Source organism: Bicyclus anynana, chromosome 6 (assembly GCF_947172395.1).
Source record: "Bicyclus anynana chromosome 6, ilBicAnyn1.1, whole genome shotgun sequence".
NCBI classification, from domain to species: domain Eukaryota; kingdom Metazoa; phylum Arthropoda; class Insecta; order Lepidoptera; family Nymphalidae; genus Bicyclus; species Bicyclus anynana.
Window position 1 is genome coordinate 5,727,138 of NC_069088.1, and position 21,736 is coordinate 5,748,873.

The 21,736-nt window shown below is 35.2% G+C and overlaps 2 protein-coding genes across 2 annotated transcripts; both read right to left on the reverse strand.

The window, feature by feature from the left end:
- Nucleotides 1–5,073: 5,073 nt before the first annotated feature.
- Nucleotides 5,074–9,483, reverse strand: LOC128198189 (trypsin-7-like). Its single transcript, XM_052882170.1, has 4 exons — nucleotides 9,470–9,483; nucleotides 8,079–8,325; nucleotides 7,264–7,407; nucleotides 5,074–5,443 (listed from the first exon to the last, which is right to left on the reverse strand). Exons 1-4 carry the CDS (start codon nucleotides 9,481–9,483, stop codon nucleotides 5,291–5,293), a joined length of 558 nt encoding a protein of 185 aa, XP_052738130.1. The 3' UTR covers nucleotides 5,074–5,290.
- A 3,528-nt stretch (nucleotides 9,484–13,011) lies between these two features.
- On the reverse strand, nucleotides 13,012–21,285 carry LOC112057807 (trypsin-1-like). The gene is made up of 7 exons (XM_052882172.1): nucleotides 21,181–21,285; nucleotides 20,381–20,533; nucleotides 18,826–18,927; nucleotides 16,029–16,267; nucleotides 15,209–15,455; nucleotides 14,114–14,254; nucleotides 13,012–13,164 (listed from the first exon to the last, which is right to left on the reverse strand). Exons 1-7 carry the CDS (start codon nucleotides 21,283–21,285, stop codon nucleotides 13,012–13,014), a joined length of 1,140 nt encoding a protein of 379 aa, XP_052738132.1.
- Between the last annotated feature and the right edge of the window lie 451 nt (nucleotides 21,286–21,736).

The following is a 21,736-nucleotide window of genomic DNA, read 5'->3' on the forward strand; positions in this document are numbered from 1 at the left end:
AGCATATTTTGTTCTAAAAAATAATTATTTATTTATCTATTTTATTTTATTATTTTAGTTAAAAATTCGTGCTCGCCGTCTTTCATTTGATACATATTTATTATTACTCTATTTTGTCCTTACATTAAAGTCCAATTAAACGAATCAACTTATAATATTACTTACGTATGGATGGCAAACCTACATAATTAACGAATTATTTTTCTACATACAAAAGAATAAATAAAATGTATCAGCTGGAGGAGGCCTATACCCAGTGAGGGATTCTTAACATAAATATTAAGTACTATACTAACATACGTAACAATTATAACCTTCTAACACTTATTTCAGAACAAACAATTGTAAAAAATGTACACGCAATTTTGTTAAATATTAATAAACTAATACACTAACACAAATAGTATAGGATAAATAAACTTAAAATAACTATGTAATTTATTGTTAAGAAGTAATAAAGGCTTTGATTGATTGATTGATTGATTGATACTTAACAAAATATTGAAATATCAAGTGTGCCTGTTTCGAATGGTTCGGTTTAGTTTGCACTAAATTATGTCCTCTGAAGTCTGAAGTCTATGAAGCGATGGGTCAGTGGATATCGTCAGTCAGACATACACACTTACGCAACAATAAACTCTCGCCTATATAATCTTAGTATAACTGTGCTTATTTATATTAGCTTACTTAACAAATTATTGAAACATCAAGTGTGCCTGTTTCGAATGGTTCGGTTTAGTTTGCACTAAATTATGTCCTCTGAAGTCTGAAGTCTATGAAGCGATGGGTCAGTGGATATCGTCAGTCAGACATACACACTTACGCAACAATAAACTCTCGCCTTTATAATCTTAGTATAACTGTGCTTATTTATATTAGCTTACTTAACAAAATATTGAAACATCAAGTGTGCCTTTTTCGAATGGTTCGGTTTAGTTTGCACTAAATTATGTCCTCTGAAGTCTGAAGTCTATGAAGCGACGGGTCAGTAGATATCGTCAGTCAGATGGCTGGGCACCTGGCTCTTTTCGAAATTAAAAAAGTTTTAACTCACACTTAACTTCGCCGGTTCATTTAAATTCTACTGGATTCGGTGCTGACATTCGCTCTGACTTTTGTTATTCGCGCCTGAAAGTTTTGCCTTTCGTCGACAATACTACTTCGTCCATAACTGACTGCAACGGAATACTCTTTGAATAACATGGAGACGAAGAGTAATCACGATGTTATACTTTATTAAACATCTCTGATCTATTTCTTACTACCGGACGCCCGCGAGAAATTTTGTTTTTCATCAATCGGGAACGGGCACCATGGCTTTTTCCGTAATAAAATGTTGCCTATGTTTTTTTCCCATGTTCTATGTATCTCTATAGTTACCAAAGTTAAAAATATGTGGTTTCGTGATAGGTGACAGACTTACTTTAGCATCATTATTATCTAATTTATTTTTCATATTCATTTGATTTTTTTATGACAAAACCTTATTTTATAAACAACTTCAAAAAAAGTTGTATTTTTCACCCGTATGTAAATATGTACAGGTACCTATAACATTGTGTATTATTTTAACTACAAATACAAATAAGGTATAAATATTTTTCTACTTTATGTTAAATTAAAGGGGGTTCTTTTTTCCATAAAAATATAACTTCTGGATCAAATAACTTAATTTACTATACGATATTGTCCAATAGTAAGTGTAAATTTGGCTTGTAAAATAAATAGGTAGATATAATTTTAAAATGCTCAATTTGTAGGAATAATGAAATATCTATAGGCTAGTGTCTAATGAGAACTATTTGTGAAATAAATAGAAACGATGTTTGAATAAACACTTTAATTAGCGGAATTATGATTAGTAAAGTATAACAAAACAGAGATGCGATTTGGAATGGAACCCGTCCGATGCGATGGCAGAAGTGAGAAGAAGCAATAGACATTACATTTGACAGTGACACATGACATGATCGTTCCAAATGTCAGATGATGGCTGCGTTCACTTTAACAGTGTCCATAATGGACATGAACGTAGGACGTTGGGGTCCCAAGGTACTGCAATAGCGACGCTGCGACGGAAAGCGCAGTGCTGGCCCCCACTAGGTGGACCGAATATTAAGCGGGTTGCAGGGTGCCGCTAGATTCTGGCGGTTTGAGACCGTCTTGTTTGGAAGTCCACGCAAGAGGCCTTGTCCAGCTGTGGACGTCCATCGGCTGTTGATGATGATGATGAATGTTCATAATATGTCCATAATACATGTTATGATTATATGACTAAAGATGTCTTCTGTTTTGTATAAAAAATCTTAAAGCCCCCGCTGACTTACAACTTTTAGTTGGCCGACTATATCGGTAACCGGTATAGCGTTGTATGCGCGGTGCCATACAACGCTATACCGGTTTTACACTCAGCCGTTTTACCAACTAAAAGTTGTAAGTCAGCGGGGGCTCTTATAGTTCAGTCTTTATATGATCTAATTATTTAAAATCTAATTAAAAATGCTAAGAATGAAAAATTAAACCTAGTTTGTCCGCAAAATTGTACCATTTCGCCAGAAAACAGTACGAAGGTCTTTATTAAGTGACGGGTCACGAGATAACATCTGGTGAAATGTCGACAGAACACCTGGCTGCTGAGTTTTTGCGAAATTAAAAAACTTTTCACTCACTCACAGATCTCGTCCATTTAAATTCTAGCGGAGTTCGTATTAGCATTTGCTGTGAGTTTTGTCATTCACTTCCAAATTTTACCTGTACATTGTACAATACTCGATCTACCTGAACATGTGAACAAAGTTTTCCATGCGGAACTAGTTTGTTCTCGTAACTAACATGAGTATTAAAGCCTGTGGCTATTAGCACTCCGTACCACGCGTGGGGCACAGCCGTGCCCCAGCTGCATATTTTTGACTGATTTTTTTTTTATTCTTTACAAGTTAGCCCTTGACTACAATCACACCTGATGGTAAGTGATGATGGAGTCTAAGATGGAAGCGGGCTAACATGTTAAGAGGAGGATGAATATCCACACCCCTTTCGGTTTCTACACGACATCGCACCGGAAAGCAAAATCGCTTGGCGGTACGTCTTTGTCGGTAGGGTAGTAACTAGCCACGGCCGAAGCCTCCCACCAGCCAGACCTGGACCAATTAAGAAAACCTCAGTATGCCCAGTCGGAGATCGAACCCAGGACCTCCGTCTTGTAAATCCACCGCGCATACCACTGCGCCACGGAGGCCGTCAAAACGTTGACGTCGCCAATGTTAAGATGTACCTTGTGTAAGTATTTTTGATGCCAGACAGCGGAAAAGCCAAAAATCTTTCCACATAAATATTAAGTCAGAAATGTCAGAAGTACGTAGTGAACTACCATAAATAGGTATGCTTAGTTATGACTTAGTTGTTTTAAACTAGCTCAAAAACAAGTTGAATTAGGACGAAAACCTATATTTTGATAAGTCAATAAAGACTGATTGTATAAAAAAAACACTATTTTATTTTACGTATGTGTTACTAAAAATCATGACATTTTGGGCCACACGTGTGCCCCACGCGTGGAATTGTGTAACTTTGAATAGCACGTGGAATAAAGGGTTAAGGATTTTCATCTATAAAGTGTTATCTTTTCAATGCTTAACCACGATAGTATTTTGAATGATTTTCGGATAAATCGGCCTTGGAGCAGAATAGGCTACTTTTTATCCCGGAAAACACCATGGCTCATGTAGGATTTGTTAAAAATAATTTGACGCAAACGGAGCCTCGGGCGTCTGTTAGTTACATTATAATTTGAAAATTGATCCCATGGTTTGTCTGTGGTTTCGGATCTTTAAATCCTGGTTTGAGTTTTCGATCGGGATGTGAAATACTCGGCTTTTCTATTTTCTAAGAAATTTTCAGTAAAAATTCTCAGCTTAACATAGGAAAATTGGTTATATCGCCGTGCCTTCGAGAACTTCTAAAGCCGTCCTCTCGGTCATTACCATTAATATCGAATAGTGATAATAAAAGTTTAACATTATCTCTACGAATTTAATCAATTATCGTATTATTGTTTGGTAAGAGCAACTAGTTTTGGCGGGAAAATCGTAGTAATTACATGAAGCTATTTTCAGTTATATTGTATACAGTAGAATGTATTTTATTCAATATATTTCTGTAAAGGTGCACAAATGAAGTGAATGTTATACATGAGTGTTTTTAGCGATAAATACGATTTTCTCGCTAAAAACACTCTATCAAAAGTTTAGGTTAGGTTGCCTTCGCCTTACTAAAGCATGAAATGACTTGACAAAATTCAAGCAAATTCATCATTATTGTAGCGTTATCAATATAAATATTATTGTATAAACATTATTAGCGTATCCACATTCATATTTAGTTCGTAGATTATCCATAAGTTTACAACGTTCCAAATTGTAAGATAACATGTGGCGCGCACATGTCGATTCTAACACTCAAGAGCACATTACTAACCCAATATATTTAGATACATTAAACCAGTTGAACAGTAAACGGCGATCGATAAACACGCTTTTCTTTGCCACCTTACCTTCTTACCACACGCGGCAAATTATCATCATCATTATTAGTCTATGGACGTCCACTACAGGACATATTGTGCCTCATGCATAGACTTCCAAGCACAACGGTCTCAAGCCACCAGCATCCAAAGTCTTCTTGCAACCCGCTTGATGTCCTCGGTCCACCTAGTGGGAGTTTGACCAACACTACGCTTTCCGATGCGAGGTCGCCATTCCAGCACTTTGGGACCCCAACATCGATAGGCTCTTCGAACTATATGGCCTGCCTTGAACCACTGCAGCTTCGCGAGATATTTCAGTAACTTTGGTTCGTCTGCGCTTCTCCTCATTTCTGATTCAATCACGCAGAAAAACTCCAAGCATAACGCTCCATCGCCCGCTGAGTGAGTATAGGGCAAATTATTTATTAAAAATTATTACCTACTTGATGACTAAACTTCTCAAAACAGATTGCATAAATAAAACAAAGTTATGGTCAATAATTATGGTAGGTACTTTATTAAAAAATAAAAACTTATTATAAAAAGTAAACAGTGCCATAAAAATAGACAAACTCCGTGAATAATGCGTAAGTAATTCGATATAAGTGAAAAGTCCTATCAATAACGGAAACAATTTGTTACAAATCAAACTAAAATTACTTCATTTTAATGTGGTAATAATAAATTAACGCAATTTCCACGCATAATTTAAAAGCCTCAAAGCATTTTAGTGTTAAAATCTGACAAAGCTAACGCCATCTATGATCAAACGCCAGTAATAGTTTTGATCCAGTTGCGTATGTTGGGACTTGTTACTCTGGCATAGACTCCAGGGTACCCCGGACGAGCACAGCCGATGCCGAAAGACACAATCCCAACTTGGCCGAACTTTGAATGTGCTGGCCCTCCTGAATCACCCTGAAAGAAAGTAAACATTATTAAGAGCGCGCAGCGCGTCGGTACGATATGTATAAAATTCTAAGCGCAAACGAGACGCCGAATTATGACTTTCAAGTGAGTGAAAAGCACGGAGCGATTGACGCGCGACGCAAATTTTATGACGTGAGCGCCAAAACCATTTTTACCTAATTGCAAGTAAATTAAACAACATAACGAAAAACAAAATGGCCATGTTCAAGATATATACCTAATTTTCTATACAAAACAAAAATTTAAGAAAATAAGTTTGCTTTTCCTGAGATTGAAAGCAAAATGTGAGCAAAACATGTATTTTAAAAAAAAAATAAACTATCGAGAAAAGTTTTACAAATTGTGTATTTTGTAAAGTCATAACGAAGCTAACACTTTGAAACATCATTTACCCAAATATCAGGCTCCTAACTTTTCCAGAATCTGAGATCCAGATCCATTTGTAACCACAAAATTACATATTGCACACTCTTAATTAAAACTTGGCAAGTTTGTTGACGACACTCCCATGATAAGCGGGCGACGTGAGGGGAAGGACTGCGCGGGTATGAAGTCATGCGCGCTGGGCAGCGGAAGGACTGCGCGGGTATGAGGTCATGCGTGCTGGGCAGCGGGACTGCGCGGGTACGAAGTAGAGCGTGCGGGACATTGTTTTCCCCCTCCCGGTCCGCGCGGACCACGAACGAATTTGCCAAGCTATGATTATGATGGCTTGGTGGAATTCTGGAAGATGGTTTGTAAAGAAACCACTGCAATTCAGCGACTCCAGCGACTCAAATATATCTTTTTTTTTTATTCTTTACAAGTTAGCCCTTGACTACAATCTCACCTGATGGTAAATGAAGATGTAATCTTAAGACGGAAGCGGGCTAACTTGTTAGGAGGAGGATGAAAATCTACACGCCTTTCGGTTTCTACTCGACATCGTACCGGAACGCTAAAATCCACCGCGCATACCACTGCGCCACGGAGGCCGTCAATATAACTTTTACTCGTAAGTATTGTCATGAATAAATCGTTTCTTTGTTTCAACAACGTGATAGGTTTAGGACTACTCAGCCTCCATTGGTTGACATTTTTGTCTATTTCTCTTCACGATATATCTTTGGGCGCATGCTAGGAAAACTGAAGGCTAATTTTTATTAAAAAAAAAATGTGGTAAAGCTATTGTGTGAAAGTTAAAACAAAAATAGTTTTCTATAAAATTGCGTTTTTCAATATAATTATCACGTTAAAGAAGCAAGGCGAAATATTTTATTACTGGGCTCATCGTCTATATCACTTATTAAAAATGGAATACCTTGCTCCTTAAATTGACGGATGCAAGGATAGGTATGCTCCTCAAATTGTCCCAAAAGTGTGATTCTCTGTTATGACAATTCATTGTCAACCCATATTCGGCTCACTGCTGAGGTAGAGTCTCCTCTCAGAATGAGAGGGGTTAGGCCAATAGTCCACCACGCTGGCCGAATGCGGATTGGTAGATTTCACACACGTAGAAAATTAAGGAAATTCTCTGGTATGCAGGTTTCCTCACGTTTTCTTTCACCGTTTGAAACTGAAACTAACTGTTTTATCAAATGCTGTAATTTGTCACACACCAAAACACAAACAAGCTTTTCTAAATTAATTGTGTGTCTGTCTGTCCGGGCTAATCTTTGGAACGACTACCTAACCGATTTTATTGAAACTTTCATTCATTATCCTGGAAAAATCAATCGCTCCGGCGGGATTTGTCGGAAACCGAATTCCACGCAAACGAAGTCGCGAGCATCCGCTAGTAACATAAACGAAGTTATCATACTCACTTGACATGTGCTCTTCCCCCCTTCTGGTACACCAGCACAGATCATGTTCTCAGTAATATAGTTGTTGTAAGATTTGCGGCAGTCTTCGTTTGACAGTGTAGGCACTCGTATTGCCATAAGACGGTCACTGCCTTCACCGTTTTCCTAAAAAAAACGGAAATTATCAAAAAATAAGGGGGTTTAAGTACAGCGAAGATGTGGAACGCCCTTCCGGCTTCTATGTTTCCTAAAACTTACGATTTGTCCATCTTCATGGCTAGAGTGAATAGGCATCTTCTAGGCAAGCGCGCTCCAACCTTTATCATTGCCTTCAACCAGGCATGATTGTAGTCAAGCGGAAGTCTATTCAGAATTAAAGCCTACGTGGCTACCGACCACTAGGTCTTGGGGTAGTGGCCTGGATAAACTATGAAAATATATTGAGCTTTTAATTCTTTCAAAAAAATGTTTTACTACTTTTCGTCTCGGAACAATCCATGGTTCCCGCGGGATTTGTGAAAAACTAAATTCCATGCGGTCGAAGTCGCGGGCGTCCGCTAGTAAATACATATTATTAAAATTGAAGTATCTGTCTTTGATTTTAAATAGCTGTTTTATCAAGTATTAAAAGTTATTTACACGAATATACGGTTTTGAAATGTATGTCTGCATATCTGTTTGTGCTGGATAATTTTTGGAACGGGTAAACTATTTTAATGGGTCATTCAGCAATATAGGGTACTTTTTATTCCTAGGAAATCCATGGTTCCCACGGGATTTGTAAAATATGAATTTCACATGGTAGAAGTTGCGGATGACAATATGTAGGTACTTACAGATGTAAGTCCCCATCCAGTAACCAACACCTCGGTTCTAGCCGGTATATTCCTGCCACTGCTCGCCAATTTTATTGCCTTCACATTCGCGTTGTACTGGATAGAGCGAGATGGACTAACAATTCCGACGTCGTTATCAATTGTCCTATTGTTGTAATTGGGATGTTGCCAGAACTTTGTAGATGTATACACTCTACCGTCTCTATCAGTATGGTTGCTTCCCACTCTTATGTACACAGTTTTAGCTCTAAAAATTACATAAAAAAAATAAAAACAACAGTGTAAAATAAAAACCAAGAACATTTTGATATTGTAGCCCTACAAGATGACAAGACCTCCCTTTTAAGGGAAAGAGTTACATGATGTTTAGACTTCAGCTGCTTCAACGCCATTCATTATTCAAACTATTTTAAAACTACTATCAGATTGCTTATAATATCCGGGACCGATATAACACCACACTATACATTATTTGCTAAAAATTTCTTAGAAGCTCATTAGCTACCCTATTTTCTAAGAAATTTTTAGCAGACCCATATTGCATATGCTTACTCAGATCATCTTAGGTATATCTTGTTAGACACTTAGACAGGTAAATCTATATATATATAAAAATGAATTGCTGTTCGTTAGTCTCGCTAAAACTCGAGAACCGCTGAACAGATTTATCTTATCTTGGTCTTGAAATGTTCGTGGAGGTATAGAGAAGGTTTAAAAGGTGAGAAAAATCAGAATAATTGCCGGGAAAACCATAAAAACAACCGTTTTCTATTTCCCATACAAATGTTTTAGAGTCAAGCAGATTTCTCATACAAATGTTTAAGAGACAAGCGGAAGAAGTAGGGGTAGGGAGGGGTAGGGTAGGGTTAGAGTAGGGATAGGAAAGAAGTGCACATAAGTCAAAGCGAAGCCTGACCGGGTCCGCTAGTATTAGATAAAGATTTTGAAACTCAAACAGAGTCGCAGGGATTTCGCTGGATGCAGGCGACTCAGGATCGTGATGTTTGGAAGTCCCTACAAAAGGCCAATGTCCTGAAGTGGTCGTCCATTAACTGATATAAATCAATCAATATTTATTTATTTCAAATAGGCTTAGTTTACAAGCTCTTTCGAAACGTCAGGTAATAATATTATACTTAAGATAATGGTGATAATAATTAGTCGAAAACTTAAAATTAAAGTTACGAGGGTTCCTAACGCGCCTTGGTCCGAGAAAAGCCCACAACAAACTCGCCAGGTTATTTATAGGATAATTTGATGATGATGATGATTTTAAACAGATATACTCCTTACCCAGATAAACAATGTGCTGCCGTCAATACATATTTCGGACTTATAATTGATCCTCCGCATTCAAAAGATCCGTTATCAGTCTCAATCAACAAACTCACTTGATACGGTACATCTTTGATATCGGAGACGTACCCACCAACTATTTTCTCAACACTGGCTTCAGTACGAGCCTCGGATTTTTTACAAAAAACATCTGTAAACATAATCATTAACAACCCATATTCGGCTCACTGTTGAGCACAAGCCTCCTCTTAGAATGAGAGGGATTAGGCTAATGATCCACCACGCTGGTCCAATAGGTATTGGCAGACTTCAGAGATTTAAGAAGATAATTAAGAAAAAATCTCAGCAGGTTTCTTCCCGATGTTTTTGACATGTGATATTTAATTTCTTAAAATGCACATATAACTAAAAGGTACCTGGTATACGCCCCAAACGTAAAGTTAGTTTTTTTTAAAGGTCTGGTTATAACTTGAATCTGTGATGGACGATTATTTTTAGCAAAAATTTAGTACACGCGAAATTGAAATTGCAAAAAATGTTAGGTCTTATATTCAAAATACATATCATGTGACGTAACAAAATAGTAAATGTAATAATTAAAGTAAGTTGTAAAAATTACCTTTTGTAAGAAATAAACCAAAAATTAAAAATCTGTGCGATATAAAGTTCTGCATTGCTTTAACTTTACTCACTTCACTCACTGAAGACAAAAGACAAATTAGTTTTATATAGTTTCACTGTATTTTATACTTATACATTAAATACAAGTACTATGTCAAAGAATATTTTTAATCATATCCTTATCGTTGACTAGTACTTTAGCTTTGAGTGTAGTATTAAAAAGTCATTTATATTACTCGTAGCAATGTCAATTCAGTGAACATAAAAAACAGGTAAAGGTAGTATGTCATTTATCTTCATATTGTTTGTAAAAATAATTTTCACTATCTCTTAACGGCTCTAAATACAATCTAGCGCACCTTTTCCCCACAATAACATGTAAATTTATATTAAAAGATCACTATTAGAAATTTAAATTTTCATGTTTCTCCCATAAAATGAGCAAACACCATGTACATAGATCTGCTTCCAATTTAACCACAATTAAACCATTCTTCATTATTGATCCTTTGGGTAAAAGAAGGACGTATATTTTAATGAATCTTGGTAAATAATCAACGACAACATAAAAATACATTTACGCATTCGTTAACCTATAGAATAAATCTTAGAAATACAAACTTTAATTTACACAAAATAAATTAATGAACGCACGTATAAATGTCAATCATTACACAAACCAGTATTTGACAGGATGAACAACAAACAAATGTTTGACAAAAAGTACACAATACTACACAAAGTAACATTTAAGGAAAATTATTCATCAATCATAATTATTTATTCGTCGAGTTTTCATTGTTTTAAAGATGTAATCTGCTATTCTTGGCGGAGACAAATCCAACGATTCAAAACCATGAAAATCGGTCTAGCAGATCTCGAGTTATAAGTGTTGTAACAAACCCGACTTTCTATTATATATATAGATTTTAAAAAGTAGGTATTGATCCAGAAAGCTTAATTAGATAATTAGTAGAGGGGTAAAAGGATGATGAGTTTTAAAAAAATTATAGCTACTGGCAGTACGATACAATTTTTTTACAATTTTACGTTTACAATTCAGTTGGACAACTTTTTATTCGTACATTATCGAAAGGAAATCAGGATTTTGATGCGATCGGTGTCCAATTAATTAGTTGGACGATTTGATTGGAGAAGATATGCGGGCTAAGATATGTCGCTATACCTGTTAGTACACTCTGCGATTTAGTCGGCCAATTAAGAGTTGTAAGTGAGCTTAGTAAACATTTTATTGTAGAAATTTTGAATTAGACATTTTTTATACTCCTACCTATAAGCTTGTAAATAGAATTAAATTGTTATTAGAATAGAATCTGTTTATATTTTTATTATTATTATTTGTATATTGTAAATGTTTAATTATTATTAATAACTTATATAAATTGATTTTAATTTATTTGATTTATTTTTAATTTTAATTTATTTGAATTTTTAATTTCAATTTATTTGAATTGTTTAAATTTATTTACTATTGAATTGCTTAATTTTAATTTTTTATTTTTTAATTTGAATTGATTATTTTTAATTTATTTTGTTTGTTTAATAGTAATTACGTAATATAATATTTATTCTTGTAGTTAGATACTATTTATTTAAGATTGCTCGGGAAACGAATTGGGAAACTGTAATTTTTCTCTGGGCATATTTTCATGTAAATAAATATATAAATAAATTATATTACACCTACCTACTATACTTTTTTTTAAATCCTATAACTTCGTCATTTATTAACCAATTGAGAAAATTATTTTTTTGTTAAAAAGATTATACTTTCAGATTAATTCTATTTCATTTTCATAAAAATCGGTTTAGTAATTTTGCGTTAAAATCAAAATAACTGAAATACGTCTTTGAAGTCGGTTCCATTTTTATGTAAAAAAGAAATGTTAGAAACTAGTTAGCTTGATCGAGTAGGTGTATAACTGTATAGTCGTGTTTTTAGGAATACAGCTATACACGCCAATTTCCGTCTGAATGGGTACAACAATTACTTGTTAAATAGAACTTAGCAAAATAAAGCTCTTATCGCAATTCGCTAAAGCTTTTAAAATTGACGCATTAAAAAAAAAACAACATCCAGCATCAGGGTTAGTAAATAAAAAATAATTTGTAACTTTCCCTGTCAGTAAAAACGGGATGGTTGGGTAGCTTACAATAGCTGTAGCGGCGTTAATGAGTAACAAACATCCAAACATACATCCAAACATCCATACAAACTTTCGCGTTTATACTATTAGTAGGGTAGGATTTACTTGTTTATTAGGATAGATTTATATTTATATTTTATTCTTACAAAAATTACCTTTGTCAAAAAAAATATTTCTCTACTTTCTTGGTAAGTTTAAAAAGTTATAACAGAGGATCTGGTAAAATCATTTTCTAGACAAGGTTTTCATTAAATTAATAAACAATTTATGAACAGTAAACAGTGCCTTTATTATACACACATAATATTTTCATAATCATTATTCAATTTGAGTTAGTGAACTCCCAGTATAAGGTGTTCATAAAAAAAATATAATTTATCAAAACTTTGTTGTAAATAAAACAAATGCTCACAAACTCTTTCACTTTTTGTAAAACAATATTATTCACTTTGCATAAAAATAATATAATACTAGATAATCAAAATTATGGAAACGGATATAAATAAAATTAGACCTGTGAACACCACCTCCAAAAAGAACAGAAACCCAAAAAAATTATCTCCAAAAATCTTTGGAGCTGTCAAATCTTGCATAAGTACATTCACCAAATGCAAGTACCTACCACTACACATCATACTTAGACGTAATATTTCATAACTTATGTAAACGGGTTATTATGGAATTCAATTATATATTTTTTTTTATAATAGAATGACTGGCCTGACTAACTGGATAATTACGCCTTGTGAATTGTACTTAACAAAGTGTTCGTAAAGTAAATATCTACTTGAAATATATTTTAAGCATTTGTTTTATTTAAGAAAAATGTTTTAATTTAATAAAGTAAGTTAAACGCCGGAATTGTCTTTTATCCAGTCCCGGATGCCAGGGCTCGCTACCCTAGCGTAGACCCCGGGGAAGCCGGGGCGAGCACAGCCCACTCCAAATGATACTATCCCTAGTTGCGTGCTACTCGCCACTGCTGGTCCTCCAGAGTCACCCTTCAAAATAAATATAGAACTCATTAATATTTTATCTCCTCTCAGAATGAAAGGGATTAAGCCACTACGCTGATATCCCAGTGGATATGACCTCTGCCTCCGATTTCGGAGGGTGTGGGTTCGAATCCGGTCCGGGGCATGCACCTCCAACTTTACAGTTGTGTGCATTTTGAAATGAAATATCACGTGTTTCAATCGGTGAAGGAAAACATCGTGAGGAAACCTGCATACCAGAGAATTATCTTAATTATCTACGTGTGTGAAGTCTGTCAATCCGCATTGGGCCAGCGTGGTGGACTATTGGCCTTACCCCTCTCATTCTGAGAGGAGACTCGAGCTCAGCAGTGAGCCGAATATGGGTTGATGACGACGAAGCCACTACGCTGGCCCTATGCGGATTGACAGACACACACGTAGAGAATTAAGAAAAATCTCAGGTTTGCTTAACATGAGAATTTTCTTAATTCTCTACGTTTTTTCCTTCACTGTTTGAAACACGTGATATTTAATTTCTTAAAATGCACAATATAAATGTAACTGAAAAGTTTGAGGTGCATTTCCCGAACCGGATTCAAAATCGTTATTTAATATGTCAGTCAACATTACATAATCAAAACTTATCCTGAGGATTTATAGGATACAAATCAGAATTTTCTATTATAGAGTCGACTTTATTATTATCTTTATTTTTAGATTTAAGTTAAAATGAATTTCTGATGCATTTGGTAGTGCGAGATTCCCAGCAGAGAATCCTTTGGTTCGATAACCAGCTTGGGTTAGCTTTGAAATTTATATTATCTAAATTGGCTCAGGACTGATCTGGTGAGCATCGGCTGTGACTAATTATTACCTCCCTAAGTACCGCCAAGTGATTTAGCGTTCCGGTCAAGTGAGCTAGCAGTCAAGGACTAACTTATCATTAAATAAAAAAAATGTTGTAAAGCTTTACCTGGCAAGAATCTTTTCCTCCTTGAGGAACACCAGCACAAACCATGTTACCCGTAAGACTTCGATATGATAAGCGACAGCGAGCATTTGTTAGAGTTGGCACGGTCACTGCCAATAAAACGTCACTGGAATCTCCATTTTCCTATAATATGAATACCTTATTTCATACATATTGGCTAATACTGGAATGTCCATGATAGTTTTTGGTACCAAATATATATCGATTATTTCAAGAATGTACCAAAATTCATAGCTATAGCCCAAAACTGCCCAGTCTGCGTAGACGCGGATGACGTCATAGTGCATGTTTTGATGGAGTGTGAGTGGAACGCAGCTGAGCGTGAAGACCAATTTATAGATAATAGTGTGGGACTGTGCAACAGCATCTTGACTTTTTCCCTGTCGGAGCAGGCGAAAGTGCTGGGCACTTTGTTATTTAACATAGATATTTAGTTAGCTATAGTCTAAAACTTGATGAAGCTTCTGAATAAAAATTAAAAAAAAATGAAACTCTTCTTTTTTTTAATTTTAACTTATGCATACTTTATGGTTTCAAATGAGAATATGGGTCACCTGCTGGGCTTGCATGCTGCCCACGATTAATCTTGTGAAGACATAATGACGAATAAGCGACTGAACCGGAAATATCGTTAACTCTTTTGTCCTACCGCAACGAGATAGCGATATTTCCGTTTCGGCGATATTGGTCGACAATATGTCATTTTGTCTTTTCGAGAGTCATAGGTCGCATGTGAGGCCTAATTACCACATGCGACCAGTGAAGAGAAATATAGACAAAATATCGTCCAATGGCGTCGGAGTTGTCCCACTCCCATCTATTTCGTACCAACACATTGAACGAGATAGCGGTATTTTCGGTTGCGTAATTTTGTCGATATCTCTTCATGAAATTATCTCGTTGGGTTTGTTCTGTCAATAATTACTTACTACAATATTTTTTTTAATATTTATCGTATGTGCTACCTTCTCTGGTTGATCACTTTGAAGTTATGAGGTAACAAACAAATAAAATAAAAACATACATGTCAAATCGAACCTCCTCCTTTTTTGATGTCGGTTACAAAAAGATACTCACGGAAGTAGCACCCCACCCGGATACAATAAGCCGAGTTCCCGAGGGAATATCAGTTCCTTTAGCAGGCAATTTGATTGCTCGTTTCGTATCATCATAAACTATATTAGACGGTAGTCGAATAAGTCCAACATCAAAGTCGCTCGTCTTGGAATTGTATTTGGGATGCGTTTTAAGATCTGTTGATTGTATTACTTCGCCACCTATATCCGCATAATCACTTCCTACTCTGACATAAACTTTTTTGGCACTGAAATAATATTTAACACAATTTTTAGTAACAAAAAATAATATAATTATAAATAATCTATCATCATCATCATCATTATCAACCCTCACTGCTGAGCTCGAGTCTCCTCTCAGAATGAGAGGGGTTAGACTAATAGTCCACTACGCTGGCCCAATGCGGATTGGCAGACTTCACACACGCAGAGAATTATGAAAATTCTCAGGTATGCAGGTTTCCTTACGATATTTTCCTTCACCGTTTGAGACACGTGATATTTAATTTCTTAAATTAAATAATCTATACTTTTATACTAGTATATAAAGCTGAAGAGTTTGTTTGTTTGATTGAACGCGCTAATCTCAGGAACTACTGGTTCGATTAGCGGAAAACCGCGCGGCTCAGCTTACACGTTAAAATAAGAAAATATAAGCTTGCTTATAAAATGTAATAATTAAAATAATGAATTAATATGCCGAAAAATGTTAGGAGTATCTTTGCGTGATCGAATCAGTAATGAGGAGATTCGAAAGGCCTATGTCCTGCAGTGGACGTCCATCGGCTGATATGATGATGATGATGCCGAAAAAAACATACTTGGGTAAACAGTGTGCTGCAGTCAAAATATAATTGTTGCTTATAATCGAACCGCCGCATCCATAATAGCCTTTGTCCGTTTCAATCAGCAGATGAGCTTGATATGGGTAATCTTTTATACTAACTTCTGAACCTCCGACTATTTTACCGTCTATTGTCTTATTACTTTGTGCATGTTTCTTGCATAACACATCTGAAATTATAATTTTCCTCAAATAATTAACCTTCCTATACGTGGTCTGTGACAGCGGCAAAACACATTTGCAATCATATTTTTTTCGTAAAAACACTGGTGAATCTAGATTTTTACAAGCTGCCGGATGTTTTGCTTACTTCATTTTAGTGCACACTGTCATGTCATTGTGTGAGGTCCACATGTGGGTGTTTATGGTACGTATCGGTCTGTGAGACCGATATAGTAAAAATACGAAACAGGTCTCCTAAAATTTCGGTCTGTGAGACCGTGCACGGGTATAGATGTTACAAAAAAATGTACAGAAAAATGCCGTGTGTCTTATAGGATCCCTGTTTACGTCCTAACCGGTCCGTATGCAGTGAACTTTAAATTAACATTTTTTCGACGGGCACTTCATATGGGAGGGTAAGCCGCTTCGTAACGTAACGCGTTACGGCACCAATGTCTGACTTCCCTTTCTTTTACGCATACGGCAGCAGTTTTAAGTTATCACTTCTTTGTTAAGCGCCCCGAGACACTAGCGTAATTTTTTTTCTTACAATGAAATATACAACTTACAAGAATTATGAAGACCAATCTCTCTTCATAATTCGACCCTATACGACTACTTATGCGTAGATTATGTTAAATAGTAAAAAAATACTACCTCCGATAAAAAGTATGAAGTAAATACTGAACAATGCTTCTAGAAGCACCTTCATTTTAGCAAAGCCTTGGCAATTTGTACAATACACATTGCTTCCTTGTCTTGACTTATATACTACTAATAAACTCGTATGTAGGTAATATTTAAAATAATATCATACTCTTCAAGTTCCTTTTTAGATAACTCACTATTATTAAAAAGTCATCTATACATTAACATTACATTTTTTTTTAAATGATAGCATAGTTTGCAATTAAATATGCATTATATTTATCTAGTGGTGTAACTATAAGGCTAGGCTGACAAAATGCCGTGGACCCACGTAACGAGGGCTCAGACTGCGAGGTCGTGAGTTAAAAAACTGTCAATCGAAAATACAAAATTAGGAACATTTCTTCTATATTTTATATTCTAATAGTATTTTCTTATTATTGCATGCAGTCTTCCTTTTTTTCCTTTTCGCTACCTACAACTTTTTATTACAAGGTCCAAGTATTTTGATACTTTTTCCTTTTTAGCTTATCGTCATATAGAACAGTAATATCAACATTTATTGCAAGGCGCGCTGACCGATCGATTTGTATTATATCAGTGTGCCTAGTGGGAGTTTTCAAAATTTTCATACTGTTACTATCGCGTTAACGTAAACACGTGGAATTGAAACAGTTGTGTAGTAGTGGCACAAGATGGCGCTGTTTCAATTCCTTAGAAATTCGCGTTTACGTTAACGTGATCGTGACTGTATCAAACTGCCACTAGGTGCCTCTGGTCTATTAACACTACACTACAACTGTCAGTAAATCGTTCGGTCCCAATAGAGCTACGCATTGTTATTTTTAAGAACAGACGCTGGGTCGTACCAGCCATGCTGAGGAGCATGCTGTTGGTGGATTAGCTTGGCTAATTGATAACGTCTATTAAGCAAGGTAATAGCACCCGGTCGCAATATGACAATATGCCTGAGGGACTCCCTAAATACAAAACCGTCGATTTTCTAACGATGTCACCAAATTATTATTATTATTAGTGTTCTTTCCTTCATGGCAAGCCAAGCTTCTATGTCTGTTGGATGTGCTTTCAGTTTTGATGATCGGTCAGTCAGTAAGTGATAAAATTAAGAAACTTTGACTTACTTGGTTATATTTCTTATACTACCTGTTCTAGATTATTGAAATTAACTAAACCGTGTCTTGCTTGTTTGGGTACTAAAAATTCAGGTTTCTGGTTTCATACACAACGAAATTATATATTAAAAATATATTTTCATTTATATCTAGTTTAAATAAATATAACTATTAGGATATTTTTAAATATTTATTATCTTTACTTAAAACTAGCCTTTCAGTACAGAAACATCCTAGTTCGCTAGTTTAGCACTATATTATACATCTAAAATTAAATATTCTATTTACATAAATAATAATAAACATTTTAAAACTAAAACTTCTTGCTATAGCAAAAAAATGCACAACAATCCTAGTGAGTACACTCAGAGTATATAAGAATATGTCAATTTTCTCAGCTACGACTATTCATCATTCATCATCATTATCAACATAATATATTCGGCTCACTGGTGAGCAATATATGACTTGAGACAAAAGAAACAAACAGTCACTTTGAAATCACACTCAGACACTTCAATTTTATTTATATATATTGATATATATTTTGAGGACCATAAAATAATAATACTAAGCCAAGTCTTCGGAGCGCAATAGTTACGGGTCTTAGGTCTACTCTTTCTCGGATTCCGAAGATACTCCTCTGACGATGCAGCTGATGATGGAGGTATATATTTTTATATGAGGGTCTATACCTTGATTCTTATCTCAATGAGGAGTAAAATATAACATAAAATAAGTTTGTAATTTGTGGGGAACAGGAAAATCTGTACCTTTGTTAAAAAATTATACGCCAGTTGTACGTTTTATCCAATTTCGGACCCTTGATACCTTCGTGTAAACACTAGGATAGCCTGGACGAGCGCAGCCTTTGCCGAAGGAAACTATCCCTCGTTGAATGCCATCTGACACTGCCGCGCTTCCTGAATCACCCTGGAACATAAAACATCAACTTTAACTCGAGGTTTCGCTCGCATATTCTAGAATGTATCACAGGATGTATCACAGGATGTAGTACAGGATTGGACTTCGCTCCTTATAGAAGATGATCATGCTGCTCCAATACGGGTTGGTGGACTTAAAGTCATAATGTTTCACTCTAACGACCACTATCATTTTATAATGATCTTACTTAGAACTAATTAGGGAAGATATTGATTTACCCCGTTTTTCTAAAATCAAGTTTTCATCAAATCTCAGCGTATTGAAACCGTAGTTTTCGAACGTTTTATTTATTCCATCGATTATTACGATTATTGAATTAATTTGAACCAGTATCTTTTGGGAAATATCAATCAGATCTTAATCTCAAAAATCCGCGTCAGTTAGTGCCAATTTTGTCGAAATTAGTTAATTTGTTCTTTTCAATTCATAGTTATTTTTTTTTGAAAAGCGGTATTTTTTTTATTTAAGAAAACCTCGAAAATATTTTTTTTAATATTTGAAAAAAACACCAAATGGAGCAAACTAAAAATGTAAAAAAAATACTACTTCTCAAGAATCTAAAATAAATATTTTTATTGAAATTATAAAAAAAAAATTACCTCTTATAGGCTATTACTTTCAAACATTATTTTATTCATATATTTTTTCAGCTTGTATTATGAATAAAAATTAAACGATAATTAACATTCAATGCATGCAATTTTTAGCCATATTGGGTATAGGATTTTTTTTTTTATAATTTTAATAGAAATATGATGAATTTGACACTTTAATTTTAAAATCCCACATAGTTCAAAACAAAACAAAAAACATAATAAGGATTACTGAAAACAAAAAAAAAATAATTTTGACACGTACAAAGTTTTGCAGTAATTAGTGACTTGCAATTTATGCACAATGGGCTAGAATTACAAACAATTTGGATTGCAGCATCAAACAAACGTGAATACCGTCATTCTACGTAACTTTGGCGAACAAATACTACACACCCTTCGCTTGCCTGGACTAAGTCTACGACTTTGGTCACATCCTCAGAACTATCGCTGCAAATTATTTCGTATGACAACTAGGGACGACAACTGACAGACTACACCCGATATTTTTATTAACTCACGTGTTAAGCAACCGATGACACTTTTGTCTTCTTCTGCGGTCGTTTTAGCACTTAAACAGAAGTCACTGAGACATAAGGTAGCAGGTTCCAGCACTTTGAGTCCCCAACGTCCATCGGCTCTTCGAACTATGTGCCCCGCCCATTGCCACTTCAGCTTCGCAACTCGTTGAGCCTCTTGGTTGGTTAAATTTGCATTGGTGGTATTTTTAAATGGGTAAACTTTTTTACATTATTTCGCACCCATTCGCTATAACTGACGCCTTAATTCATCGTTAAAAGGGTTCTATACAGTTTTGAGGAACAAAACGTTAAAAAATTATATTTTACCTGACAAGAGTCCTTGCCGCCCTCCAGAAATCCAGCGCAAAACATATTAATCGTTATTTCCATATGTATGTTATTGTAGGACTTCCCGCAGTCCTCACTAGACACTGCTGGAACTCGGACCGCCATCAAACTAGACGATACAGTACCGTTCTCCTGTAAAGTGAACGTTTATTGAAATATCTTTAATAACCCAATTGAGGAAAAAGAACGTCTTTACTACCAAAATTCGATGTTATTAAATTTAATTTAATTGGAACCTCATTAACTTGACGATTAAAACGAGTGAAATCAAAACTGTGAGGCTCTAAGTTCAATACCCATCCGTTGAATTTTATTAACACGGTGTTACTTCGTGCATTCAAAGTCAAAGTCAAAGTCAAAATTCATTTATATTAAATAAGCTTAGTTTACAAGCTCTTTCGAAAGGTCACGTATATTAAACTTAAGATAATGGTGATAATAATCATTCGAAAACTTAGAATTAAAGTTACGAGGGTTCCAAATGCGCCTTGGTCCGAGAAGAACCCACAACAAACTCAGCCAGGTTTATCCTTTTTAGTTTATCACCATACAGACAGAAGGGCAGACAGACAGACAGAGAAGAAAATTAAAATAAATATTTTTGTATTCTATTGCTCATTTCTAATTGCCCTAACATGATTTTAGTTAAATTTTATCAAAGTAGAGACACTCGATTTCTACTCTTTTATTATAGTATAGATAAATAGATGATTTCACCATTCAAAATTAACATTTTAAAATTAGAGAAAAAAAAAAAAGTCCAGCAAAGATTCACTTACGGTTGTTTTACCCCATCCCGACACTGTAAGAATTGTTCCAGCGGGAACAGTAGTCCAACTCGGTGCTAATGAAATAATCCTTGTATTGATTCCATCTATTTTCATCGATGTCCTTGTACGTATTAAGCCTACATCGTAATTTTGGGTTGTAGAATTGTACATAGGGTGAGTTTTGCATGATCTGGCTAAGTATTGGCTGCCGCCCCAGGTCCTGTGAATGCTGCCAATCCTAGCTGATACATTTTTAGCACTACAAGTAAACAATAATAATAAATTAATTCTTAACGCTCAAAAGCGACCATGCTGTTTTTACAGCTTCAATTTATTTTGTGTCTGAACAATTTAAGACCCTTTTAAAAAAAGTGTGAAATTGAACTTATAAATATTTTTAAGCCGTCTATAAAATAAGTATACATAATTTTCTAAATAGCCATAGCCAGACATAGATAATTTTATGAAGACTGAACGTTTGTCAGCTCATGTTGCTGCTACAGGTAAGTAGGTATATTAGCCCAGTTAATTTCACGTGAGTAGGTTCATCTTGGTGAGACGCTCA